General features: G+C 42.4%; 1 protein-coding gene across 2 annotated transcripts in view; it reads left to right on the top strand.

The window, feature by feature from the left end:
* CDKAL1 (CDKAL1 threonylcarbamoyladenosine tRNA methylthiotransferase) overlaps positions 1-19,900 on the top strand; it is a 794,854-nt gene that overhangs the window by 732,872 nt on the left and 42,082 nt on the right. For both annotated transcript variants that reach the window (XM_083187848.1, XM_083187847.1), the window contains exons 13-14: positions 257-340; positions 3,448-3,612. In XM_083187848.1, coding sequence (XP_083043974.1) covers positions 257-340; positions 3,448-3,612 — 249 coding nt within the window. The remainder of the gene's footprint in view (positions 1-256; positions 341-3,447; positions 3,613-19,900) is intronic.

Here is a 19,900-nt window from a genome sequence, read left to right as displayed (position 1 = left end):
CTTTTTCTCTCCAGCAGCGGGCTCATGGCTTTGCCCGTTAGTGCCCACATGATCGCGCATGCCAAACTGCTGATGTCATTTCTATCAGTGCTAACAAATGCGATATAAATCAGAAATATCTGTCCCTTGCCATGTTAAACTTCTCATAGAGCAATGCTGGGACATCCAGAATTGTGATAGTTATACTCGCTGAAATAAGAACGATGTGCTACTCCCAGCAAGTTCAATATATCTTACACACATTTCTTGCTTTCAGATTGATCAAAAGCAGCAAGTTTTAGTAACCGAAGAATCCTTTGACCACCAATACTACGTGGCCCACAATGACTGTTATGAACAGGTGAGTGATCTAGATATACTGCACATTCATTATGACAAGATGTGGATGGGAAAGCTTCTGATTCCAGCTGTATGGCAATATATTTGAATAAAGAATATAGATGATCACCTGTTCCCGTTTTATTCCAAACTCAGATACTACTATACTGTCTAGTTCCCTGAAGCTACTGTACTTCACAACCCCTCCTTAATCTGCATTCATCTTTGTATAACATTTGTTACTTAGAAAGCGAGAAACGGTCCACCTGGGGGCACTTACTGACCATGCCCTCTCACATTTATCATCTACTATGTAACCTGCTCAGTTTCATCTCTACCAATCAGCTACTGAGCTGTACTGTAGGAACACAGGAGTTTCTCCCACAGTAGTATTTGAGTTAGGTATTAGGGGAAGGGAGGGTATTATTATTAAGGAGAGTGGGGTCTTAAGGGGTTGGGATCATTTGGTCTACAGCATGATGGTCGAAGTCATTAGGTCAACACCATTAGATCGACATGGGAAAATGTCAACGTGGGTCTAGGTTGACATGGGAAAAGGTCGACATGGTTCTAGGTCGAAAGGTCATTAGTTCGACAGGTCGTTAGTACGACATGTCATTAGTTCAACTATGTTTATGTCGACAGTCAAAAGGTCGACGTGGGGGTTTTCGCAGTTTTTTTTACCTGAATGTCAACACAGTCAACATGGACACAGTTTCAAGTGCACCGCTTTGCGTCGGGCACGGTGCCTCGCTGCGCTCGGAACACTATTTTATTCTCCCACCACGCCCTAGTGTATGGTAAGGCATGAAATACCTCCTGTCGGCACTTGTCGGTTTAAAAAACTGTGAAAAACCCCCATGTCAACCTTTTGACTGTCGACCTAGGTATTGTCGAACTAATGACCTGTCGAAATAATGACTGTCGACCATCATTCTGTAGACCAAATGACCGCATGCCATAGCAAGAACAAAGAGAGAGTCTGGAACAGTTATATTATTAGAGGAACAGTGTGCAGATATCGCAATGTCACTCCTTTATCTTAGCCACAGTGTGGACTTTAAGTGCTATATACAAACATAGTTTGGGCCCCCTGTGTTTGTATTTACTAGAGTGTGTAGTCACAGGCCAATGCACCCCATCCTGGGAAGTGGGTGCTGTTTGCACCCCATTCTTAGGAATGGCGAGTGTGTTGGTACTTCTGTATCTATCTATCTATCTATCTATCTATCTATATATATATATATATATATATATATATATATATAAAAAAAAAATTTCAGTTGATATGCTACTAGTCTTGTTGAAGGTCTCAAATAGTTTGGTGACAGTTTTGGGTGTGTGATATTGCCATCTTTCCCTTTAAAGTCCATAGCAACCTAGCTTTCTGATCTAGCCTTCAGCATAATTTCTAATCATTCTGTATTTGATAGTCATTCTTAAAGGGAATATGGGAATACAGGTCGAGTATCCCGTATCCGAGTATCCGTTATCCGAATTATTCCGAAATACGGACATTCCAGAAAGTGAAAAAAAATTTTTTTTTTGCTAAAAACTCACTGGGGACATTTGTAACAGCATCACTGGGGACATGATATGCAACTGGCACTATATATGTGCAATACAATGATTGCTTGGCATTCAAATTCAGTGCTGAGATAGTACACACATTTTGTTTCACGTTTTGAAACCTTGTTTTTTGAACAATTAAAATATATTTGTGTGTATTTTATGTGGTAATAAAATATATTTGTGTGTATATTATGTGTTTATACAGCATACATGCAAGATACTTGAAAATACATCATTGAAATATTAAAATATTCCGAAATACGGAATAATCCGTTATCCAAAATTCTCCTGGTCCCGAGCATTTTGGATACGGGATACTCAACCTGTAAAGTATTTAGGGAGAAGATGTCACACTTTGTTAAAAGTTATAAAAAAATTCTTACCGTATGTATGGAATTTTCCCTATGTTCAGTATGGAGACTTTTGGGCCCACCTTGTACAAATGACCCACTATAGATTTAAAACCGACACCTCAAAAAAGATCTATGACCCCTGATACATTCACAGATATGTAATGATATTGTTATAAAGCAAAAACAAAATGCCTAATTTTAGAACAAGTCACACTTTCATGATCTCTAAAGTGTTTCCTACTGCATTTATCTCACCAGTCAAAACATAACTGAGTGCAAATATTGTTTAGACTCCCCCTTCCAATATGGACCACAGCTTCTAAAGGCCACCATACACTATGAGACTTGATCACAATTTACCCGATTCTAATGAATCGGGCTGTGAAATTGGCCCAAATCGCACATGTAGACATCCCGTCCGACCCTATAGGTAGTCCCGTGCACATCGTATTGAAGTTGGGACGTCGGGCGGGCTGCACATAAGATTTGCTAAATTTTATATGCAGTCCAGAGCCAGGCGGGGGATGCCGGCAACCCAGCAAAGGGACCAGGGAGCCGGGCAGATAAGAAATAGTGTTTATTTAGGGTGTGGTATATTTGGTTGACAGCATTATGCTGGCCTGTTCTGAATGTTGATTATAATGGTGACGTTTGACAAGATCTGCATCTCTTATCCACACTCATTACTTGCTCCCACTTACATGATTTTTTTTCCCTAACCCCACTTAAAGCCTATCCAAACTCTAACCCTAAGATCATTTATTGACATTCCGGCTGTCTACATTCACAATGTGTACATTATGTATGTGTTGACATTGTGAATGTAATACCATTCTTCTAAGGATCTAAAGAAATCAGTACCTACCTGTATACCATATGTAGGTGGGAAAGCACCATTTCTTTCCAAACTCATGGTACATCTTAAATGATAGACTCATTCAATTTATTGGAAGCTATTGGAAGCTATTTATAGAATCATTCTGGTCTTATCCCTAGGCAGGAGCCCAGGTTGCCCTGTGGAAAATCTGCCTATGGGAGGTCACATCAAGAAAATGTGCATACAGAATGTGACTCTTCCACCAATATCTGGCTTCTAGGGATTGGAAAGAGAAATATTAAATGAAATGCATCCAACAGAACATTGTTATCATTAAGTTATCATTTGTACTAAGCAATTGTGATTTCTAAAATTTGTTTTCTCAAGGTACTTGTCCCAAAAGATCCAGCATTCATTGGGAAAATGGTTGAAGTACATATTTTTGAAGCAGGAAAACATTATATGAAGGGAAAACCGCTGTCAGACTCAAAAGTCTACACTCCGTCCATTACCAAGCCTCTAGAGAAAGGAAAAGTTTCAGGTTTATGGGAGGTAAGTGCGTTTAAGTGCGTTTATTTTACATCTAAAATCTGTATTGTAAGTTGTTTTTAAGGTTGGTTTTCCTGGTGTGTTGTGCCTGGGGGTAAACTATTCTTTAGATAATCAAGATCCTTGTCATGTTATCAGCAATACAGTTCCCTGACCAGCAGCCAATCAGGAGAAGTCTGCAGTATTTGGAATTTGGCACTGGCTGTGTGCCAATCGTGGCTCACTGACCAGCCAGAAATTCAAAATGCAACCGAGGAGCAGGTTCGGCCCGCCCCATTGCAACACTGATTAGGGAGATGTCTGGGGGAAGCTGTGTGCAGTGATGTGGGCTCTTAAATAAAGCCTCCCCTGATACATACCCCAACTTTGACCACTATGTTTGTGCCTGTAGCTATATTTCAGGTCTGTATGTTCAGTAACTTTCGTAGCCCGTCCAACGGAGGTTTTGGAGCACATGAGGATGGCACCTGGCAAAGTAACCATTCGTATATATATTCATGTAGCAAATATATATGTGTGTCTTGACGGTGAAATGTTGCTGAGAGGCGCTGATTGCTTATCATACGGAGTGTGTGAATAAAGGTGAGCATGAAGGGTCATGCTTCACATGTTTACAGTGGTGTCTATAAATGTGTAAATGAGATAAGCCATAGGATCCAGTACCAGTGTATACAGCCTACAAATCTGCTTTTGCAATATTTAGCTTTTGGCATTTTCTGGGTAACAGTAGGATACATATAGCCATAGAATGCACGGGAAAGTAAGGTATTTATAATTCATAAAGCATGATGTAAGGGATTTATGTACAGTTTTCCCATAACAACAGGGCAAATCACAGCGTTACACAGAAATAAAGATAGCATAGGCCTAGCTTTAAAGCAAATGTTGTTACAGATAATAAAACAGTAGTATTTTATATTGAATGGGAATAATTGTGTAATATGGGGGCAAATATATTATCCTGTCATTTTTAGTAGTGTAGTGAGAAGAGAGATTCTTCATCACAATGAGGTAGGACGTCTTAGGGCAAAGATGTACAGTATTAAATAGAAAGTGATTGGAGAGGTGTTTCGACACCTGGCCTCTCCGACAATCTATTCCCTGCCTGTTTCCCATCAGCTTAGTGCTGATGTTACACAGAATAGGTCTGTGAGGGCACGGTGCACATGTGATACAGAGTGGGTTGCTGAGGGCACAGTGCACATGTGATACAGAATAGGTCTGTGAGGGCACGGTGCACATGTGATACAGAATAGGTCTGTGAGGGCACGGTGCACATGTGATACAGAATAGGTCTGTGAGGGCACAGTGCACATGTGATACAGAATAGGTCTGTGAGGGCACGGTGCACATGTGATACAGAATAGGTCTGTGAGGGCACGGTGCACATGTGATACAGAATAGGTCTGTGAGGGCACGGTGCACATGTGATAAAGATTGGGTTACTGAGGGCACAGTGCACATGTGATACAGAATGGGTCTGCGTGGGCGCAGTGCACATGTGATACAGAGTGGGTTGCTGAGGGTGCAGGGCACATGTGAAACAGAATGGGTCTGTGAGGGCACAGTGCACATGTGATGCAGAGTGGGTTGCCGAGGGCGCAGTGCACATATGATACAGAATGGGTCTGTGAGGGCACAGTGCACGTGTTATACAGAATGGGTCTGCAAGGGCGCAGTGCACATGTGATACAGAGTGGGTTGCTGAGGGCGCAGTGCACATGTGAAACAGAATGGGGGTGTGAGGGTACAGTGCATATGTGATACAGAATGGGTCTGTGAGGGCACAGTACACATGTGATACAGAGCGGGTTGCCGAGGTTGCAGTGCACATGTGATACAGAATGGGTCTGTGAGGGCACGGTGCACGTGTTATACAGAGTGGGTTGCTGAATGTGAAACAGAATGGGTCTGTGAGGGCAGAGTGCACATGTGATACAGAGCGGGTTGCCGAGGTTGCAGTGCACATGTGATACAGAATGGGTCTGTGAGGGCACAGTGCACATGTGATACAGAGCGGGTTGCTGAGGTTGCAGTGCACATGTGATACAGAATAGGTCTGTGAGGGCACAGTGCACATGTGATACAGAGCGGGTTGCCGAGGTTTCAGTGCACATGCAATACATAATGGGTCTGCAAGGGTGCAGTGCACATGCAACATTTTTATAAAACAACAAGAACCCATTCAGGTCTGATAGCGCATTCATAATGGTAGACAGCGGGACTGTTAAGGATCATAGGGGCAGGTGTATTAAGCCTGGGGAAGAGATAAACTGGAATCAACTCCCAACTGTCATTCTCAAACACAGTTCATTGGCTGCTGCTTTATCTCCTTTCACTTTATCTCCAGTTTATCTCTTCTTTAGGCTTAATACATCTGCCCCATTATCTGTGTCACAACTGGAACTTAATTGACTTGTGTTCCTGGCATCGTATTAAGGCTTATTGGAGTGGCAGCTGTATGAAGAAAACTGGACAGTTTAATAAAGTCCCTGTGCTTAAATAAACAAGGTAACTGCAGACAGGAGAATGTGGAACAATAGTTATATACTGTGAAGAGATGATGGGGACTTAAGCTCTGCAACTACAACAAAACTCTGGACTGGGGCAATGAACCTGGACACAAGTTACGGAAGACACCCGGCTGGTACTTTTGGTTCTGTACACTGTGGTACAGCCAACTTTTAGCTGGACACCAGACTGGTACCAGTTGTTCTGTGTGCTCTGGGACAGCCTTCTTTCAGCTGGATGCCACCGGGCTGGTAATGGGGGTTCTGTACTTCTGGGACAGTAGGCTTTGAGCTGGACACCAGATGGTACCAGAGGATTTGCAGATGTACACCAGGCTGGGGGCTATGATCTGAGGTCTCTATGCTGCTGTTGAACATTGTGCCATTGCTAGAGCTTCTAGTCTTTTAAATGTTGGTTGACCCTTAGCGAGCTATCCAAAAGTGGTTATCTCCGTGTCGTATAATCTTATTTGTCCGTTAGTACCTTACGCTCTGACATGGAAATATTTTGTCTTTTGTAGTGCACGTTCCAAAGTGAAAAACATAATACCAATTCACTTTGGGCCTCAGTATTGTCCCTGCTCCTTGATGAATTGTCAGGTGTGTTCTCAGTGATGTATACCACCCAAACATCTCATTGAAATGCCATATTGTGGCTGATTATAATGACTTCCAAAGAACTCTCTCCCAATGTAAAAAGACATTCCCCTTTGAGGCATAGCTGCAACTCCTTACTATGCACCAACTCCAAATGCTTGCCTGCTGGGAGGTATGGTGATGTCATTGGTAAAGTCTAAGGTATTGGAGAGAGGTACACTTTTTAATAATCTAAGGTTACATGGAGTGTCATACTAAATGTAACTACTAAACCCCCTTTTAACTTGCTCTGTATATTCTTCGATTTGGGACTTTATTGACTAATTATAATAAAAAGATCTGCCAGCGCTGTGATCTTCAGTTTATACCTTGGTAAATGTGGCGGATTTCCAGGCACTGTCTTGTATTTCACTAAGGCATGGCTGTAAAAGCTGATGAAGTGTGAAATGAAAATGTGTATCACATTTCTAAGCATCATCTTACGCTCCTGCCGTTCGGAAATGTTTGGGACTGCACAGACTGTAGCCCGGGTTTTAGCATATGAAAGCAGGACGGTTTGCTCAGCCATGTAATTTCACGATTGTTCTTCCAGATTATTTTTCATATTTTACAATAGATGGTAAACAAATGTTAACAATAACAGGGGGAAGCAGCAGACAACATTACATTTATTACTGTAAATGTCACGGCTGCTGTGGTTTTATAGGCCCTGGCAGACAGTAAAAGGGAAGACATGCTTGAGACCTTAAATGAAATCAGCAATATGTCTAGTAAATCTGCACACAGACACACTAAACTCTTTAGACTGAGAGGTTTTAAAGGCATGATTTTTACGTGAAGAGGAGAGGAGTTATAGGCTGCAGGATGAGGTCACTCAGAGGCTGAGAGCTTCCATTACCTCCTCTAGTGCAGTGCTGAGTTACACTGCTGCTCATCCAGTATTGTACAAGTATACTGCAGATTACATGCATTGTCATTCTGCGTGGTACAGTACAGTCCCTGCAGTGACACTGATTGAGACAAGGGACCCCAGCTTTAGCTAAGGGATTTGGTTCAGCTGTTTGTAGTTTATGCAGATCATGATTACAACACAGGTTATAATACAGATGCACTTATATGTCATGCATCTGTGTGCTTCAGGCAGTCCCGGTGACTCCAGGGGGGGGGGGGGGGGGGGCGCCGATGACTCCGTGGAGATTGTGAACGTGGCACCTAGAAGTGTGGGTGTGTACTGCTGTCTTGTAAAATTACTTATGTCCAAATGTAGATGAGATCCAAAGCAGTTAGTAATGGCTACTATACTTGTGCTGGGAAATGTTGCTGATGATTCAATGTAAATGTATCTGACTCTCATTCCTTCCCCCCCCCCCCCCCCCCCCCCCCCCCCCCAAAAATGTAACAGTGTAATGTGGCCTAGGTGAAATGTGGGAGACTGCTAGACTAATGAGGGAGAGAGGGAGATTGCTGTTATTTCAGGGAGTCTCCTGCAGAATGCAGGAGGGTAGGCAACTATGCAGTAAGGACAATTTGGATAAAAATGTATTGGACGCTTTGGATCATATTGTATAGGCGCTCTACCTGCTAGCTCATGGGTCAAACACTGCAATACTGTAAATGGCTTTTGTATGGATCCCGTGCTAGTGACAAACTCCATAGACTGTGCCATTTTATTTTAATAACATTGTAACTTTGTGATATTTAATCTGTAAGCATGATGATCACTGGCGTCTGCAATATTTTAGATGAATGTTTACGGTGTTTCTTGCTTTATTTTCCACAATATCAAATATACAGTGCACATTGCCACTATAGTAAAAACAATACAAATCTCATTATTTCTCCAAACAGAATCCAATACAGAAAGATCATTTTCACATATTTAAACTTTGACCAAATGTTATTTGTATCCATAATTCCTGTTTTGTAGGTTTATTGCGGATTCGTTTTATTCTCATAATTCAAGGAGAAAGATTTAATTTCTCTTCTGGCCAATATGTGTATCAGCTTGTACAGATATCATTATGACATTCATTTCTTTGAATATACTGTAGTTATAACTTTTGTTGTATCAATAAAGGCATATTCCATTAACACTGATGACTGCCTTAGTTCACCCAGTTAGAGCAATGTCCCGGAATGTGTGGAGGAGAGGTTTCACATGACATGTAGGGGAATGGGAATTTGAGGTGTTAGAGGCATGGCTATTTTAGGATAAGAGGGAAATATTAGATCTTTTCTTTGACTAGATCTATTGTTTCATTTGATACTTTGATTAAGAGTATTGAGCGGCCCTTACTCATGCAAGAAGACCACACATATAGCCCTTCATGTACTTAAGTTGCTCATTACTGGTATAACCTCTTTAGTATACACCCAGGGCAGGAAGAATTCTGTAGTGAGTATAACCACATACAGTATTATGAAGTCTTGTAAAAAAACTAAAAAATCCCTGAAAACAAGAATACAATGACCACATTTCAGTACAGTATATCTAGTAGACTGCTCAACCATCTGCAGACATTATAGGTTGGGCCACTGTATTTGTTGAGTGGCAAGACCCTTTAGTCATCAAGGAATCTGAAACTAATTCTGTGTTGTTCATTTGTCAGATGCATGGGGTCTGAAATCTGAAAAATACATTTTAACTTTGCATTTGATATTTTGGAGCGTATTTATTAAAATGTGTGGGCAAGCCCTGTAAATGAGCAGTCCTTATCGCTGCACATCACAACTATTAAGAATATTTTTCAGAACTACTTACCACGAGGAAGGTGATCCTGCTCACTTTAATTCCCACTTCGGACATGGCTGGCCACATGAACCATTAGATCCTTCTCCAAAAAAAAGATAGTGTAGAACACAGGCTACAATTTCTGTCTACAGATGGTGTGAGTTAATGGGGCCGCATTCTATAGGCTAACATTTTAATACCAAGCATTTTAAATGTGGCATTCTTAGAGTTCCATAGGCAGCTAAACAGACTAATTGTATATGTACTGCTGTACCCCATTCTTAATTGCCCTGCTTCTGTTAATTATGGCAGTCCCCTGAAAATAGATGCCTGACCACATTTTTCCATTTCAGAAATAGGCGCTTAAACATTTTTGTTGTTGGACGTTGAAGAGATTTTCCACATATTTATACTTTTTCCTCAGATGGCCGGCCTTCCTCAGTATATCTGTTGGTGGTCCTTTCCCTCAAACTTTCATTTTCAACTCCTAACTGCCAAAGCAGAGTGGCACTTTCTGGCTATGCTAGCGATGGAACACAGTTAAATGGAACAAATTGTGTCAGCGGTGGATAGGTGAAACCTTCCCCTAAATATTATATAGGGGAAGGACACTTAAAGACAGTCAATAGAAAGTGGAAACCACTTTTTATCAGCTATTTTATGTGACTAGAATTATGGAGCTCTTTAAACTGGTGGAAATAGAGAACTTAAATGTCAGTAAATATATTTATATTATTTTAAAGTGCTCAGTCTTTAGCCAGCCAGAAGAGTAAGCGTAATGGTTTTCCAATGTCTTCTACCGCCAGGCCAAGAATTCCCAAGCTACTATTAAATACATTCGATAGCTCGGCTAATTTCAAGTCAAAATGTGAAGAGGAAAGCTAGAGTCATATACTTGGAGGTGTCTTGGCACAGTCTTCTATAGTGTTTCATTGAGGAAGAAATAAAACACTCAACAAGGACTTTACACTTACAAGCAGCTTAACCATTTGTGCACTACATCCAGCCTAGGGGATATATTTACTAAGCAACAGGCTTTCAAAGTTGTCATTTTTAAACTAGCAATAATATTGAATGCAAAGCCATTATTATAATGTTGCATTTTATACTATTGTTGTTTTAAATGCCGTTTGCAAATGTGCAGCTTTGAAAACTCGATGCTTAGTAAATGTAGTTATAACATTGCACATTGGGCCTTATTCAGATCTGAGCTCAGTACAAATTTGTTTGGAAAATGGGCAAAACCATGTGCGCTGCAGGTGGAGCAGATGTAACCTGTGCAAAGAGAGCTACATTTGGATGGGGTGTGCTGAAACTGAAATCTAAATTGCAGTGTAAAAATAATGCAGGCAGTATTTACCCTGCACAGAAAGAAAATAACTCACCCAAATCTAACTCTCTCTGCACATGTTACATCTGCCCCACCTGCAGTGCACATGGTTTTGCCCATTTTCCAAACAAATTTGTACTGAGCTCAGATCTGAATAAGGCCCATTGTGTAGAAACTGATCAGCAAATCAAGCTCACTTAAATGCCAGAACCAAAAACACAGAGCACAGAGTCTATTTACCGCTGCAGCAGAGCGGTAGCAGGAGGGGGCACCCCCAACAACCCCCCCCGCATGTCACTGTCGGCCCTGGGGGGGGGACAGTCCAAAAAAGGTAGACAGTTGGGAGGTATGTAAATAGGTAAATGGATATGTTTATTTACTGTGCATGATTAAAGGATCAATTTATTATCATGATTATTAATTTACTGCAGTACTTTACATTCTGTATTGCTGCACACCGATGCAATTTACCAAAGTTATACCTGCTGGGCAGGTGAGTGTCTGAGGTGAGGAGTTAAATAGGCGGCATCCACTGTGACCGTCCTAGGTGCAGCTGAGGAAGGGGTGGGGTTCTGCTGGTATTTCTCTAATCACTTCCCCTGCCAGCCTCTGTTATTCTTTTGCCGCATGTACTCAACTCATACCCGATAAACTGAAATATTAACACGTGCCTTGCACTTATAGTCTTGCAATGATTGGCACAGTGGGATTGTCAGGCATAGAAATTGCCTACAGTAGTATTTAAACACTTAGGTCAAACAACTGTCCTGAAAAGGGAATGCCCATTGACATCAATGACCCCCACCACCCACCCGCCCATACATCAAAACAATTAAGAGTTGCAGGCAACGATAGTACATGCGATTCTCCAATATGTGTGATATATGTACATTTGTTAGTCTTGCAAATAAATGAATTGCGTCATTTCCCAAGTCATCTGACAAATAGTTTTACTATGTGTCAGTGCTTGTAAATTGCACCTATACATTCACATGATGCTGTTTACTGGTACTGCATCATACGTTCCAGCTTTACCACTAACGGTAATAGATGCGTGATTAACCAGCGGACTGCTTTGTGTTTCATGACTAAGGCTCTGCTTGTAGTCTCTAGTCTGCTACTATATTTTGTTATATGTGGCTATTTTATTGGTCCTAGATGGTAGTCTCTGTGTGTTCCTGTCACATGATTCATACGGCATGATATAGCCTCTACGTGTATTCACTGTAAGCTCAGTGACGTTGCAGTAATTAGGAAGGAAACCTTTTTTATTTCCTTTTATTTGAGTTTATCTCTATTTCCACATTGATAAGATTAACTTTTTCACTACAGTATATGACCATGGTTTTTTAACCCAAGGTTTGCTTAAATATTACTTGCTCTATATTTCTAGCCAGCGTAACACAATTCAGCTGACATTAAACAATTAAACTGGCAGATGATTTTTATTTTTTTTCCCACTAGCTATCACATTCACAAGGCTTTTTCTGCATATGATTATAACTGGCCTTTCTATAACAATGGATATCTGGGGTAATGAACACTGCAGTCATCTTAATTAAGCCAGTAATTATTTCGGTACTTGTGTAGTTTCACAGCGGTACTGCCCGCAGATCGCATCGCATGCGATTTGTGTGTGATGCGGTTTAGCACACCCCCACCATCACATCACACTCAAATCGCATGCAATGTGATGCAATGCGATTTAGCACACCCCCACTATCCACATCAGCCGAAGCTTGCCGAGCAGATGTGGTACCTGTTCATTACCCCCACTATCCACGTCGGTGTGGAGTTGATTTTATAAAGTGTGGCAAGCGCAGCGGAATACACGTCAAGTAATCTGCATGGCTCGCTGCGCTCACCATGCTTCAAGCTCATTTTCCGCATCCCCTCGAGGGGCTCGTTGCGCTCGCCACACTTTGTAAAATCAAATCCACGCCGATGTGGATAGTGGGGGTATGAACAGGTCGGGAGGACACGTATTTGCCACGCTTAGGGCTGACGTTGAAATTGGGGGTGTGCTAAATCGCATCTGATCGCATGCGATTTGTGTGGTGTGCTAAATCGCATCGCATACAATTTGCATGCGATCTGCGGGCATTGGCGCCGTGAAACTATACAAGTACCATTATTTTATACTTGGTGACGTTGATTGTCTCCTAAACACAAACTTTTGACATTACCGTAACTGGGCCAAAGAATTTCAAAGTTCTTACGCAATTTATGGTTTACATATTTATAGATCCTACAAAGCAGGGGAAGCCAACTCCAGTCCTCGAGAGCTACCAACAGTTCACAATTTCCAGACAACCTAGCTGCTGCACAGGTGCACTCATTACTCACTAACACATTTCATCATAAAAGATCCACAGGTGGAGCTAATTACTTCACTTGTGATTCTGTGAGGAGATCTGGAAAACATGCACTGTTGGTATCTGGAGTTGGCTACCCCAGGTCTACAGTATGTGCTCTTTTCCATTATTTATATATATATATATATATATATATATATATATATATATATATATTGTCAGACACACACCTGCTTCTGGCTGAGGAGTATCCCATAGGGTGAGGAAAGCCCGGCCCCTGCCACTAAGGCCATATTAACAATGGGGCAGATGGAGCTGTACCTCCAGGCCTCCACATAAAATAGGCCCATCATCATGGCAGAATGATCATCACCAGACAGACATCAGCTGCCACATTGTTAGCAATAAATTCTAAGCATTAAAATAGCATTTCTATTTATAACATTTATGCAATTTTGGTGCAGTTAGATATTTAGGGAAACATTGGGGCATATAGTGTTTTCATTCTACATGCCTACATGGCATTGACCTCATCTCCACTTTTCATAATAGGCCCTTGATCATTTTCAACTCCAATTCCATTAGGCCCTTAGTTCTGCACGCCACCACCCATGCTGGCACACCCCCAGCATGGGAGACACACACCTGCAGCCAAATGTAATACACTCAGAGGTTGGCGGCCATGTGAGTTGCCTGACGAACTCGGAGGTTTTTTGTAAAGTGGTACTATTTCCAAGTTAAGACGGCATCCTGCACGCCCACCGAACTTGGAGGCTAATATAATTGGCCGCTGCTATCAGTGGAGACAGCCAGCCAGCTCTGTCATGGGAATTGCCTGAGAGGAGCCAGGCCACAGTTACACAGCTTGGTGCACCGCTGCGTCATTGGATTGGTGGGCAGGGGGATTTCCATGTACTTTGTAACCCCTCTGTATGCACCTACTGTATTTGTTTTAATCTTTATAAGGGATTATATTTGCCCCTTTAATTAAAAATGATTCTCAAATCAGCTGCTCATGACAATAACTTCCAGTGTTCATTAAAGATGATGTGAGAATAATAGGTCTTCAATCTCCTTGTTAGTACAACTCTGTGGCAAAGGTTTATAATGATATGAAACTGTGAGCACTGTGTCCATGCAGATCGCTGTATTTTCCTTGGTAAATGTAGTGTTTGAAATCCCTGACTTGCTATTGCAGCATACTGTACTGTACTTTCACACTATCATCCTCTGTCTGGCTCCTTTCATGCCGGTATCTTTATATCTGTCTCCCTTGGTTATCTTTCCCTTCGTGCCTTTCACTGATCCATACTTTAATTTTGTCCACTTGGTTTTCATTCACACTGAGCTTTGATCTACCTGTACTGTGTGGAATAGGCCGCGTAGCCTGGAAAAAAAGAAAAGATTGATCACTTGTATAATAAGAGACCTTTTCAAGTGTGGTAAAGTGCTCCCCTCTCCGAGACAAAAGAGGTCAGCAGGAAATTCTGTTTTATGTACTGTATGAAGTCATCTGAAAAGCTCTGACCCTTAAAATAGCCAGTGCTGAGATGTTTTCCTTTGCATGGCGACTCCATTGCCAGGACTATTGAAGTGAGAGGCTGCATTAACCTGGGTGTACACGGATTTGAAAGCCAGATTCTTTCTGCTTTCATCTTCTTAATGAAACATTTGAAATCTTGGAGGAGTGTGTAATATAAATGAAATGAAGAGTAATTGCTTTTAATGTAATGTGTGCCATGTTAGGTATTTTTACAGAACAATTTTTGCTGCTAGCGTTTATAAGGCCTTATCTGTGTGCAACAAATAGCCTTTAAGGAACATGCAAATTAATAATTAGCTTCCCGCAAATTTTCCTAATGTAGTGTCTCCCTATTTTCCCACCATTTAGACCTTAAGGGTCAGATGTACTAAGCTTGAAAAGTGATAAAATGGAGAGTGATAAACCGCCAGCCAATCAGCTCTAACTGCCATGTCACAGGCTGTGTTTGAAAAATAACAGGTATGAGCTGATTGGTTGTTGGTTTATCACTTTTCATTGTACAGGTTGAGTATCCCGTATCCGAATATCCCTTATCCGAATTATTCCGAAAACCATACATTCCAGAAAGTGAAATTTTTTTTTTTTTTGTTAAAAACTCACTGGTATGTGATGGATGTCCCATCTGTAACAGCATTACTGAGGACATGATATGTAACTGGCACTATATATGTACAAGAACATGATTGCTTGGCATTCAAATTCAATAACTGAGATAGCACACAAACTTTTTTCATGTTCTTGAAACCTTGTTTTTTGAACAAATAAAATATATTTGTGTGCATTTCATGTGTTTGATGTGTTTATACAACATAAATGCAAGATACTGTACTTCAAAATACATCATTGAAATATTAAAATATTCTGAAATACGGAATAATCCGTTATCCAAAATTCTCCTGGTCCCGAGCATTTTGGATACGGGATACTCAACCTGTATCACTTTTCCATGCTTAGTACATCTCGCCCTAAGTGAGAGCCCTGGACTCAGAGGCTCTTCTAAAGAGGAGGCGGCCCATGTGCAAACTGGCCCCCCTCCTCACTAGTATACTGTACACTCTGGGCAACTAGGATCATTAGGGGATCCTAGTGATGTCTATGCGCATGCGCAAAGCACCAGGAAAATGTCTGTCGTGCCATTTTCCCAGTGATTGTTGCTGCTGCCAAAGCGGGACTCCGGGGGGGGGGGGAGTATTAAAAGAATGGGTGTGCGCTCGGGGGCTCATGTGCACCGCATACACTGCACCCATTATAAATACGCCAGTCCCTGGAATTCCAAGTCTTTCACAGTAAGGCCTACCATACCATAAGCCCCTCATAGTGTATTTTGATATATAGAATTTTTGGTTATGGTTGTGTGTTTTCAGATTGGTCCGGTTTTGTAAATATCTAAGCAGTTGCTCACACTGAAGGGAATTTACTAAGATGGGAGTTCTATTTCTTATTTAGCACTTTCTAGAAGATAAAAGATAGTGTATATAGTAGCCACATCCCATGTGAAATAGATCTCCCATCTTAGTAAATTCCCCCCACTGACTCCAGATTTATACTCTTTTGATTATCCCTCCCTTATGGTACATGAGCCATGTCATCACAGAGACGGCATGAGCTATGTTTAAGCTCCTGAGGGTGTGCAATGTTATTAGCCCTTCCCATAAGACTTGTGTATAGAGCAGCTTTGGATGAGACATACCTACCAACTTCCTTGACACTTAGGAAGGGATGCATTCCTAACATGTTTCCATCCCATGTGGCATCTACATGGGCAGCACCACCCATTTTTGCTATTTTCGGTAGATTCACTCTGCAATCTTTTGCTAAAATTTCTGAGAGACCTCATCTTCCACAAGCCTACCTTTACCAGCATCTCCAAATTTAGAATTTCATTACCTCATCCATTCCTACCCCTGGCTTTCCACAACCCTATGTATTTACATAGACAGGGACATTATTTTTCCATAATACCACTCAACCCTACAGTAACTCTGGGCCACCCACTCCTGGACCTAGGCATTTTCCTAGGGGAGGAAACCTGGGATGTGAATTGTCTAAATGTTTTGAAATGCTTAATCAACGTATCTATCAAGGAGAACTCCAAGTATCCATCAACATTTCTGATTTTATCATCATCATATTTTTTTTGGAGGGGGGGGGGTTTACGGGACATTAATAAAACTAGGATGGGAAAAAACACATTTCCTCTGCTTCACTTTACTGCAAAGTAACCATCACTCTTTCCATGTAGTGTAAGCACAGTAGAGTATCTCTTAATATAAACCATTCCAGGAGGGACACTGTTCCTGGGCTTCTCTCCTACTAAGGGTTGGCTCTACCATTTGGCAGCTTTAGACAGCTACCTAGGGCAACAGGATATGGGGGCGCCACCGAGTCTGCCTAGCCAAAATCAATGAGGTCTATAAGGATCCTTGTTGTACTAAAAGCAGGTGGCTGCGTGGAACTTCTAAGACCTGACCTCCCTACTTACCTTTGGAGCAAATTTCCCCACTTTGCTGCCCCCTCCTCCTTGCAATCTGTTGTGGGTTTCAACGGGATGCCTCCAGGGAAAGCAGGGAACTTGCCCATCTTCTTTGGGGTCTGGGAAGATCACCCAATTTTTGGGAGCCTTCCAGCCTTTCCGAATGTTAGGCAAATGTGCCATAAGGAGTTGAAAAGTGGGTATTGGTGGCAGTATGCTGGGGGGGGGGGGACATAGGTTGAAGTTTTCCTAGGATGCTGAGAAGACTTCCCCCGTCCCTGCTCCTACTGCATGATTGCCAGCATCTGTGTAGAAACACCTTTCTTATCTAATAACTAGATCAACGAAAATTATGGTAATCATAAGTTAAGGGGGATGACCACACATTGCATAGGAAGACAGTCAGCACATATAAGTATACATTTGGTGTTGTACAGTATGTAATATGTGCTGGGTGCCTTGACCAGGGATCAGCAGCTGCCACTGTGTGTATCCCTGACTGACTTAATGGCTGATGAATCACAGGAGACAGCACTGCTTGTCTATCATCTTCTATAAGCCAGCCCCTGACTCCTGTGAGTACCCTCCCCCGAATGCCGCTAAACTGAACATGTTTCCGGAGTCAGACACAGACAGGACAGGGTCCCAGGCAGGTCCCAGCTGTGTCTGCAGACCTCCAGCCAATTCTCCATCTCTTCCTCTGTCCCCCAGTGAGAATGAGGAAGGAGGGTGATCTGTATGCAATAAACCCCTTAATGCATAAATGAAAGCACTGAATGTAGCTGCAAATAGTCTGGAAAGCTGTGAGTCGGTCACATTTGTGCAGGAAACTGCTATATCTAATGCCCAAAGTAGCTCTATGCCATGACTCCGATTGGAGCTATTATTATCCTTAAAGTGCCCATACACGGTGCGTTTCGCAGGTGCGATACGATGCGCACATCCCATATCACAGTTCAAAAGTATGTGCTGCACATACTTTTTTAAGTAGGTCCTCATCGCATCACACACAAATCGCATCACACACAAATCGCATGTGATTTGTGTGCGACGCAATGCAATCTAGACCAAAATGCATGCAATTATTGCACTGTGTATGGGCACCTTTAGTGAGCCTGTGACTACACAGATGTGTTTATGTGAATCCCTCCATGAGAGATGATACTCAGCTCTCCCACTTGTCCTATGTCAGTCCAACAGTCCCAATCTCCCTCAGCACCCAACTCCACATCCATCCCACCCATTTTCTACATGTCTGCACCATTGTGCCCTTCACTACTGCCTGCCAACCAATGCCCAGCCATTACACAGCTTCACCTCCTGATTGGCTTGCCAGTGATCACTGGCAAGCCAATCAGCCTGACTGATTAAGTGATGCCGGTGTCATGGTGCTGCCCAAGCATTGCTGGTGGTGAGATGGGTGGGCAGGATGGTGCTTTGTTTCATCTAGCTGATACTGTAGCTGTATAAGGCTCCCTTTTGTTCAGCATCCTACAATGCTGCTTAGCCAGAGTATGTGCGTGTCAGCTGGCCCTGGCTATTGTTTAGTAAAGAGTCTTGGATTGAAGGTCATGCAGATTGATAAACATGCCTAGTGTCCTCTAAGGATATTGCTGTAGTCTCTTCCCCAATTGTCGCTCTAAATTTAGCTGCAAACTCACTGGGTACTTGTGTATTATCACGGCGCGCATCGCATACCACTAATTAAGGTATGCGATGCGAACCGATTTTCGGGTCCAAAGACCCGCACTGTACAATAAAATATTGCATTGCATCGCATGCCATTAAAATGGCATGCGATGCAATTTTTAATTGTACAAGCACCCTGATGGGTGTTTACTATGTTAAATGCACCCCCATTGTTAACGCCACCCCCACTATCAACGCCAACCCGAAGTGTGGCGAGCGCAGCGGTAACCGTCCTCCGACCGTTTCATGCCCCCACTATCCACGTCGGCATGGAGTTGACTTTAGATAGTGTGGCGAGCGGAATACATGTGAAGTAATCCACGGGGATCGCTGCGCTCGCCATGCTTCTGGCTCCGTGGCTCGCTACGCTTCTGGCTCCGTGGCTTGCTGCGCTAGCCACACTATCTAAAGTCAACTCCACGCCGACGTGGATAGTAGGGGTATGAAAAGGTCGGAGGACGCGTACCGCCACCCCTCGTGGGCTCGCTGCGCTCGCCACGCTTCGGGTTGGCATTGATAGTGGGGGTGGCGTTAACAATGGGGGTGCATTTAACATAGCAATATCCCATCAGGGTGCCTGTACAATTAAATATCAGGTCAAATCGCATCGCATGCGATCGGATCGCATGTGATGCGACAAATACGATGCCCTACGGTGGAAATCTTGGGTGCCGTGATAATACACAAGTACCACTCACTGAAATCACGACTGGTACTGTACATACTCATGACCACCAGCCCCGTACTTTCTGTACTAGATTGCATCGCATCTAGTTCAAAACAGGTTTTTACATGTGGATTTTCTTTGGACACAAGCGTTTGGTAACATACCAGTATATTATACAGCCTTTACCACCTTATAGTTGTAAAACCAGCAAATCAGAAAAATGTCTACTTAATTGAATTATCCTGTCTATTTCTGCTGGAGATATTTATGGTTTATAATCAGGCTGAATCCTTCCAGCCTTTATGGTGTTAGAATATGGTGGCGCAAGTACGATCCTACCCTGCGGCTGTTAAGCAGTTAATCAGCCCCAGTACAATGCGCTTGGGATGTGCTTTACAAGCCCTTTGATGGTAACTAACAGAAGTACATAATAAAA

This window comes from Crinia signifera, chromosome 5, assembly GCF_055691185.1.
Source record: "Crinia signifera chromosome 5, ASM5569118v1, whole genome shotgun sequence".
NCBI classification, from domain to species: Eukaryota; Metazoa; Chordata; class Amphibia; order Anura; family Myobatrachidae; genus Crinia; species Crinia signifera.
Note: the sequence above shows the minus strand (reverse complement) of the source record. Positions and strands in the feature narration are given on the sequence as shown.